We start from the raw sequence: 10,195 nt of genomic DNA on the forward strand, positions 1-10,195 counted from the left end.
ATCTATTATCCATAACCTGTAATGTTATTATTCTCCAGAAATGCATCCAGACCCCTTTTGAACTCTTTTATTGCGTTTACCATGACCACTTCCATAGTCTCACTGCTCTTACAGTAAAGAACCCCCCTCTGTGCTAGTGTAGAAACCTTCTTTCCTCTAAACGTGGAGAATGCTCCCTTGTTATAGATACAGTCCTGGGTATAAATAGATCATGGGAGAGATCTCTGTACTGTCCCCTGATATATTTATACATAGGTATTAGGTCTCCCCTAAGCCTTCTTTTTTCTAAACTAAATAACCCTAATTCTGATAATCTTTCTGGGTACTGTAATCCTCCCATTCCCCGTATTACTCTGGTTGCCCGTCTTTGAACCCTCTCCAGCTCCACTGTATCTTTCTTGTACACTGGTGCCCAGTACTGTACACAGTATTCTATGTGTGGTCTGACTAGTGATTTGTACAGCGGTAGAATTATTTCCTTGTCGTGGGCATCTATGCCCATATAGATGCACCCCATGATTGTATTTGCCTTGGCAGCAGATGCCTGACATTTGTTGCTACAGTTAAATTTACCAGCATGAAGATACAAACAGGGGAGCACTCACGAGGTCCACTCACGGTTACGGTGCCAAGAAATTCTTTATTCGGTTGCGAGTTAAAAGTAACAGCTGGACGCCAGGTCCCCGTAGCTGAGGTAAGCCGCTTTCACGCCAACACACAGGGCGCTTCTTCAGACCACCTTGATCTGAAGAAGCGCCCTGTGTGTTGGCGTGAAAGCGGCTTACCTGAGCTATGGGGACCTGGCGTCCAGCTGTTACTTTTAACTCGCACCCGAATAAAGAATTTCTTGGCACCGCAACCGTGAGTGGACCTCGTGAGTGCTCCCCTGTTTGTATCTTCATGCTGGACTGCTTGCATATCTGTGAAACCTTTCATTAGGGGTGTTAGTACCTTTAGTCCAGGAACGGTGCACAGCAAGTCTGGGACCTTCCTTTTGTTTGCCCTAGCCTGCAATACATGTAGGGCTGTGAGCCTTGGTTGGTAGTGCCGATCGTTATTTCTATCATTAACAGTTAAATTTACAGTTAACTGAAAATCCTAAATCCTTTTCCATGTCAGTTGTTGCCGGTATTTTCCCATTTAATACATAATCCCAGTAGCGTGACTAGCATGACTTTCTTGTCAGGTGGTCACTTCTGGTTGCTTTGATTTATGTGCAAAATCTGGTTTATAAAATATTGTTCTGAATTAGAACTAATGGTCTTTTTTTTAGAATTAGTGCTCCTCTTGTTCAAGGGCTGTGGCTGGCATTGCACCTTAGCCTTGTTCATTCAAATGGAGATGCAAAACCAGACCCACCCGAGTACAAGATTAAGGCAGTATCACATTGATTCTAATGCTGGACACCCATTTTACATTCTAGAGCTAGTGACAAACAATAATCTTTGCATTTACCTTTACACATGATTTTGTTTTTAAGCCTATATACTGCCGAAATGGGAAAACCAAACAGCAAGCTAGCTCCAGAGATGCTACAAGACCTAGTGCAGAGCACAGAATTCACAGAGCAAGAATTGAAGCATTGGTATAAAGGATTTCTAAAGGATTGTCCATCCGGTATCCTTAACCTACAAGAATTCCAGCAGCTCTATATTAAGGTATTTATGCTGTTCATAATCCTGTATGTCCATAACCATAGACTTGACGACATCACTAGAATCTTTTTTGAGGAAAAAAATATATTTCTTACATTATTTTTACAGTTTTTTCCATATGGTGATGCTTCCAAATTTGCTCAGCATGCCTTTCGTACATTTGACAAAAATGGAGATGGTACAATCGATTTTCGGGAATTCATCTGTGCTTTAAGTGTCACATCACGTGGAAGTTTTGAGCAGAAGTTAAACTGGGCATTTGAAATGTACGATTTAGATGGAGATGGGAAGATTACAAGACTGGAAATGCTGGAGATTATTGAGGTATGAAACATAAAAGTGAGGATTGCATGGAATAATGATACTGGCGGGAAAAAAAGAAGGAATTATGTGAGAAGGAATTATGTTTTTTTTTTATCTGTTTCTATTCATATAGTAAGTTTTTGCCATCTTGCCTGATCAATTTTTAAAAAGCATTTAGATATGTTTTGTGGCAAGCCCCATGGACATAGACAGAATAATCTGTCTCAAACCCCATTTACATGAATGGGATAGTGTACTAGGCATGCTCTGTGACCTCTGAAGAGGTCATTCCACAGAGAGGGGGGAGGCTGAACTCTGAGCTTCTGCTATTGTGAATGGAGATGGATCCAGTGTTATCTATCTACTGGTGTCATCTTTCATTGTAATCCTGTCTGTTATGTTGGAAGGAGATCGGTACAAAACAAGGACACAGCAAAATTTCATTTTTGCGTTTTAACTTTTTTCCTCCTTACCTTTTAAAAGCCATAAATCTTTACATTTTCCATCTACAAAGCCATATAAGGGCCTTTTTTATGCAGGACCAATTGTAATGAGATTACTCATTTTACCATAATATCTACAACGCAACAACAACAAAAATCTGAATAAATTTATGAGGTGAAATTAAAACCCCCCACAATTTAGCAAATTGTTTTAAGTCTGCTTAATAACACATCTCTTTAGGCTTATAACATTCCCTGTATAGTCTCCCCTCTCCCCTAAATAGTCTCCCCTACCCACACACACCTTAAGAGATGAAGGGGAGATTAGAGGCGGGTCCATAGAAACATAGAATGTGTTGGCAGATATTCAGCCCATCTAATCTGCCCAATATTCTAGCTAAAGAGCCTCCAGGAAAACGGCGGATGTCAAAAGGCGCTGGACATACTCGTAGGGTAGAAAACACTTTAATCACCCATCATGCAACGCGTTTCAAAGATTAAATGCTTCATCAGCTGATGAAGCATTTAATCTGTGAAACGCGTTGCATAATGGGTGCTTAAAGTGTTTTCTACCCTACAAGTATGTCCAGCGCCTTTTGACATCCGCCGTTTTCCTGGAGGCTCCTTGGTTTATGCAGATTTTCGGCGAGGCAGATCGGCTGCCGGCATACACTATCACATGCTACGATCCATTGTTACACTTGGCGAGTGTAACTGCCTGTGTGAGCATTGTCCACACCTTTGTTCACCCATTTATCATCCAGTGGTAATGCGCTACGGAGCACCCTCTCTGTTTTTTTGCTGTTTCAATATGCTAGCTGGATAGGATAAAGTCCAGAGATGTTGTTATTTAGTAAAGGGTTTATGACAGAGTGTTTGAAGGAAGAGGGAAAGATACCACAGGAAAGATAGAGGTTGAATATTTTAGTTAGATGAGTAGTGACAGCAGGAGAGAGAGACTTGAGAAGGTGTGAGGGAACAGAATCAAGTGCAGATGGTGGGTTGAGAGTTGCCTATGTTCACATAATGTAGTTTCCATGCAGAATTTCACAGAAGAATTCTTCATGGACAATCCGCAGCAGCAGAGTCCCATTGATTTGAAATGAATTCTACTGCACTGTGCACACAATGGATTTTCCCGATTCTGGAGTCCACAGAATGAATAGACATGTCTATTCTTTCTACAGAGTCCGCACGGAAATGCATTGCCGTCTATGAGACAGTGTATTTCCGACCGGTCCTAGCACTGGCATGCGCTTCGCTGATGGTAGAATGTCCGCACGGAAATCTTTCCATTGTGTGAACATAGCCTAAAAGAGTAGCTTAGAGACTCCCTCCTCTATTACTGGCTCCAAAGCTGAGAGTGATGAAGAAGAAGTGTGGGGGAGAATGAAATCTAAGATACTAGGGACTGGGAGATAATTTCAGAACAGATATTGTCAATTTTAGCTTTACAATAGGTGACTGGGTCTTCAGCACAGAGTTCACTGAAAGCTGTCAGCAATTTATGCCTAAGGAAAGAGTTGAAGGTGTCAACTGATGCTGATTTGCTTTCTAGGAGATATAAGCTTCATACAAAAAAAACAAAAACAAAAAAACAGAACTGCAGAAATCTTCTGCAGAAAAACTTATCGAGTAACTTTCTTTAGAAAAAATATCTGGGAGAATGCATTTCTCTTAAAACACTGGCCATATGTTTGCTAGAAGCCTATTATGCGCTCTACCTACAGGCGCAGCTCAGTTATTAGTTGCTGCACCTGGTGATGTAGCTTACTTCAGCTCTGTCCCATTTAAGGGGCTGATCACAGGTGATGTCAGAATCTGGACTCCCATAGATCTAACATTGATGGCCTATCCTAAAATCATCCCATCAGTATTATAATTGCAGTAAACTTCTTTATGCTTCATGTACCCAGATTTAGAATGGATGTATATCATATAAGTCAGCAATACAGTGGCACAGTATGGATTCTGTGAGATTACAGAAGAAAAAATTGTGGCATGTTCCATTGCATGATATATGTGGTGAGCCATGTTGAATGGCGGCACCACGATGTAGGGGGATGGACAGGTGGTATTAACCCCAGGGGCAAGATGTTATTAGCGCTAATGTTCGTGATGCCAGAGTGGTTTTTGGGTATCGGGAACCACCCAAATTGTATCTCCACTATCCCAATGGCTAGGCAGTGAAATGATAGTCCACGACCAGGTTATGGTTTAACAGAGGCTTTACTGAGGTCAGACAGTTGTTATAGTCTCTATAGCTCAGCCAGAATCTCAGAGAGGTGGCCAGGAACACAGATGGACCTTGCAGCTTGCTGGGACTAGTTGTACTTGTAATAGACTTTAGATAATTAACTTTAGGCTTGACTGGACCATAGGTGGTGACAGCAGACATAGACTTGACTTACTGGAAGTGATGGTAGATTTGAGGCCTTCAAGGTAGCTGGACACTAGCACCGAGACATTCGTTTTTTTCTGTTGCTCAACAGCAAAAGAGCCAAAAGAGGAGAGATTACAGCACCTCCCTTCCTTATAAAGGGGGGCTGAACTAGAAGCCCATAGGTCAAGCTGCAGGTCATGTGTTTAACTGGTGCACCTCTGGGTAACATGTGATAACATAACATGTGATATCTCCAAAGGTCCTTTAGACATTTACATTGGTCCACCAAAGGTCCTTTATACTCTATATACACATAATACATAACCTAGTAATGGCTAGACATAGTAAGACTAACTTCATTATGGCGGAGACACTGCAGGAGAGCCCCCAGGACACTGAGAGACTCAATCTGACAGGGCCTAAGTGTAGTACATGACTATATATACAGCAAAAGCAGAAGACGAAATGAATCGCACCACAGGGTGGCAACTAGTTTCGCGTCAGCCGGCGCTTCATCCGGCCAGGTGTGTGGCACCTGGTCATAAGAAGCTTCGGCTGACGCAAAACTAGTTGCCACCCCTTAGTGTGCCCCTGCATCTTGAGAGCGGCTGCTCTCACTCCCTACTCCATGGAACTTCCATTCCTAGATATGTTGCTTCATCTTTACATGGAATAAAGCTCTGCAATTTCGGGACTACACCGTTGGTGAGTGCGATTCATTTTGTCTTCTGCTTTTGAAGTATTTGGAATATATTCTTTACATTACTATTGAAGCCGCACCGCCTTAGATCCCACAATAGCAGCGGATGTCACACCGGCATTTGATTATCCTGCATGACTGGCTGGTAATAATTGCTCCGCAGTGCCTGACAGCTAGCTTTTTTCTTTGCGTAGTACAGGACTATGTTCTATACTGGGACAGTACATATATATATATATATATATATATATAATGGTATTTTCCATAAAAAATGTTTTGAGGGGAGAATCTGCTGCTTCATGAAAGCACTGTGCAGGGGGACAAAGAGTGACTACAGATCTGTAATACAGATTCATATGGCTGTGTATGCTTCTGTACAAGGGCAGCGCACACAACACTCGTATGTCATTAACCCTTAGCCAAAATAAAATGTTTGGTCCTAGTCAGACATATATCCAGCTAACTTATTATTGGAATTAGTGTATAGAAAAGTTTTGATATTTTTATTTTGCAAGAAAACATTCCCAGCACAATGTAACTATCCTCAATAATTTTGCCATTAAGGCTCTGTTAACATCTGTGCTTAGAGACTCCATAGGGTTGGCAAGGAAAAACAGATCATTCAGAGCTGTTCTTACATAAAAAATAGAAAGACAGATGACGCTTTATGTCCAGGATTTTAGCAACACTGGTTCTCAGTGTGTGTGCAACTGCACTCACCTTTTGTCGTTGTGCTAGTGGTACAACTCCCATCAGAGCTTTGACCAAGCTGAGTGTAGTTGTTTCAATGGACACTGCTGCTATGGGCTCATTCCTAGCTAGCTAGAATCTGTACTCTCATAATGATAATACCACAAAAGGTTAAGCCTTTAGAAGTAGCACAGATTTCTATAGTATTTTGTGAAAATATGGTAACACACTTTTAATATGTTAACAAACAAACCTTCATCAGATCTAACACATTACATGATCAAACATGGATTTAATAGATGAAAATGAGAGGATGGAAGCGGGGTGCTTCCTATTATGAGCAAAGATTATACTGTTTCCTAGGCAGTATTTGCTGGCCAATGACAGCAGATAGTAAAGTCATTCATAGATGTTATGGGCGCCTTGACCGAACCAAGACGCACCCCATTTTAAGCCAAAGGGTCAACATTTTGATCTGTAGTATAAAGCAGTCATCTCTAATCCATGAATGTTATGGTTCCTTTTTCATTCTGCACTGGTTTTAAGAGCCGGAACTTACAATGTGGAAACAATAAAAGGAGATAATAGGAAAGTAGAATGGATCTTCTATTGTGAGTATTCCCAATAGAGCATTTTTGCAGAGTAATTCATCCCTGCTATAAATAGTTGCAGTGTTACAGAATAGAGCTATTAGCTATATATATATATGTCTTAGAGAATAATTGCCTAATAAATTATTATCTTCTCTCTCTCCCTGTTTAACCCTTAGGCCATTTATAAAATGGTCGGTACTGTCATCATGATGCGTATGAACCAGGATGGCCTAACTCCACAACAGAGAGTTGACAAAATCTTCACAAAGATGGACAAGGACAGAGATGATCAAATCACCCTGGAAGAGTTTAAAGAGGCAGCAAAGAGTGACCCCTCCATAGTTCTTCTGTTGCAATGTGACATGCAAAAATAGCCTCTTATCCATTTTCATGGCTCTGTTGAGCACCCTGCATGCACCTCACTACCTTCCCCATCCCACAGTCTCCTGGGACTTTCTTCCTATTCGGTAACAGAACATCTTACAGAGTCCTGATCTCATGAAAGAGGAAGGTGGTGAATCAACTTCTCAACAAATGATGATATGAGACTGACAATGTATAACACACACGCACAGGAAGTTACACACAAAGCTACACAGTTCCATTGTGTACAGGATTTCAGCTCTCTCATAACCTTGCTGGATTTTAAGTATAGATATAATTTACTAAATATTACACATATGAATCCGCCTGTCTCTGCCAGTGCCTAAGGTAACAAGAACTCTGTCTAGTTCTTCATAGTAGAAATGTTTCTATATGCTGTTTGGTATGTCCTGGATGAATTCATGTGATATGTGTGGTGCTTGATAGATAAGCAATGTCCATTACACATTCTGTCTGTTGCTTGAAGCTACGCACAGGGATAGGCAAAGTCATTTTGCTACCAAAGTTGTAATGCATTTACTAGCCTACAGTACAGTGTTGGGTAATATATGGTGACCCTTATAAATATATATGCCACTTTGCATCCATTAATTGCTCCTATATATCTTACATAAAAATGAGAACATTTCTATAGCTCCTGTACAAACATATGTATATCCATGGTTATAGAATAAAAATAAACTATATGTGGTCTGTTCTTGCAGTCATGTGTCAAGCTGGCTATACATCAGGCCAACAGCTATCTCTTCCAACCTCCTATAATAAGCTAAGCATTAACGTACTCTGAATGGGTAGAGGACAGAAAGCTGCTGCCAGACATCTCTGATGGTAGTTTAACTCCCTGAGAACACAGGGATCTGACATGTTAAATTCCAACAGTCCAGCGCATTCTTGGCAATAACTTGTGCTGTTGGAAAGTCCCATACACAGTAGATGGTTGGCCAATCTTGCCAAAATTGGTGCATTCGGCCAGCCAACTTTAATCATATGTGTAAGACCTGCTTTACTTACTTATAAATCCCTTCTATCTGTAGGCTAGCACAAAGAGGGGGCTAAAGAAGTAGAGGAATCTGTGACTGCATGATCAGACTACACATAAAGCTTGCTTGTAGTCTATAACCATGGAAACACGTAAGTCTGTATAAATCTAGACACATTAAGCTGCATAGATAGATATTTTTATCAAGACTCTAATGGTTGAATTTTTTTTTTTGGGGGGGGGGGGGGTTACATTCACCAGTGCAATGAAAAAACTGTACCTTTAAAATATGCCTAATGCATTATAGAGTACATCCGTCAAAAGCAGATAACTTGACTTCTGAGCAACAACAAAAAAATGTCCCTGCCCTTGATACCAGCCAAGTTAAGCTTTTTAGCGTCTTTAACCTGTTGACGCTACTGTAGCAAGCAGGAGTAATTCTGATCGATCTGATCTGAAGCATAAAATCTTTAGGGAAATCTGCTTCCCTGCTTTAGCACAGAATTGCCTCTTCTTGTTAAAAGAGCAATTCGGCCAATGTGTTAGGGTGTGTATAGTATTGAACACAATACAGTTTCCTTATACATAAAATTGTGTACACCCAGACTGGAGGTAAATGTCATATTGCTATTTAGGCAAATGACAAGTGAACCTACCACTTAAATAAACCATAGTTAGGCATGGGAGGTGGCGTTGAAAGTGTGCCCAATAAACAGATGATGTTATCCTTGTCTTGTATGTCCCAATGGGTAGGGTGGATATGGCTGCCCACTGCATGGCATGTGCTTTTATTTTGCTTACATATGGCTATTTGCATGGTACCTAAGTAGATTATTAACATGCTATATATCATCACTAAATGTCTGAGTGTTCTTAAATGTAATTTTGTGGCAGATACCACATAGGTGATTGAAGAAGTAGTTCTGTTTCTATAGAGATATCAAAACACCAAGAGCATGGCAGATACATATTAGAAGCATCATTACCACATTGCTAGGTGTTTCTAGAGACAGGCTCAGAATTTTGGTTGTAACAAGACTTCTAACAACTAATAAACATGAAATCCCTTATGTGCCAAATAAAAGGATAAGCAAATAATATTTAGTCCTAATTGTGTTGCTATGGCTAACATGGTGCAATTGTGCCCAAGAACCCTTTGTCAGCACTTTAGGGCCTGTTGGTCTCATATGTCCCCATAACTGTCCCAGCAGAAGATTCCTAAACCCTTGCCTGCTCTGTGTGTGAGTATATAGTCTTAACAGTACAAGTTGACTTGGTATATTTTTCTATTTGAAAATAAAAATATATTAAAATGACAAAGACATTATTTTGCATTTTGACTAAAAACCTTATTAGGACTAAAAGTGTAGCAGACATGGCCATATCTAAGAACAAAAGAGATTTTGGGGGAGATTTGTCAAAACCTGTACAGAGGAAGAGTGGTGCAGTTGCCCATAGCAACCAATCAGGTTGCGCCTTTCATTTTCCACAGGCCTCTAAAGAGGCCTGTGGAAAATGAAAGAAGCAATCTGATTGGTTGCTATGGGCAACTGCACCACTCTTCCTCTGCACAGGTTTTGATAAATCTCCCCCTTTGTGCACACCATATATATTTATTGACGCTCACTGACAATGACTAAATTATGACACCTAGTCAATTGTGTCAGAGCCTTTCCAAGACAGCCGGTCTTGTTCCTGTTCCTGGTATGTAGTAGTTAGCACCTACCAAAAGTGACCCAAGGAAGGACAAGTGGAAACTTGCATCATGGTTATGGGCACCCAAGGCTCATTCATGCATGTGTGGAGCAAATGGTAGCTGCTCTGGTCTGATCCTACAGAACTACTATAGTACATTTTGCTGAAAAAAGTTGTTCCTGGCTATTATAAAAAGGTGTCAGAACACACGCGGAGATTTATTAAAACCTGTGTAGAAGGAAAGTTTACCAGTTGCCCATTGCAACCAATCAGATTGCTTCTTCCATTTTTAAAAAGGCCTCTGAAAAACGAATTCTACTCTACACAGGTTTTGATAAATCTCCCTATATATGTATGTAATTGTGCATCA

The 10,195-nt window shown here is 40.6% G+C and overlaps 1 protein-coding gene across 1 annotated transcript in view; it reads left to right on the top strand.

Moving 5' to 3' along the window:
• HPCAL4 (hippocalcin like 4) overlaps positions 1-9,452 on the top strand; it is a 34,115-nt gene extending 24,663 nt beyond the window's left edge. Inside the window, exons 2-4 of the mRNA XM_056556640.1 lie at positions 1,481-1,658; positions 1,764-1,979; positions 6,944-9,452. Of these exons, the coding sequence (XP_056412615.1) occupies positions 1,497-1,658; positions 1,764-1,979; positions 6,944-7,141 (576 nt within the window). The 5' untranslated portion in view covers positions 1,481-1,496 and the 3' untranslated portion in view covers positions 7,142-9,452. The remainder of the gene's footprint in view (positions 1-1,480; positions 1,659-1,763; positions 1,980-6,943) is intronic.
• The last annotated feature ends 743 nt before the right edge of the window (positions 9,453-10,195 follow it).

The sequence above is a fragment of the Hyla sarda genome, chromosome 2, assembly GCF_029499605.1.
Source record: "Hyla sarda isolate aHylSar1 chromosome 2, aHylSar1.hap1, whole genome shotgun sequence".
Lineage (NCBI taxonomy): Eukaryota > Metazoa > Chordata > Amphibia > Anura > Hylidae > Hyla > Hyla sarda.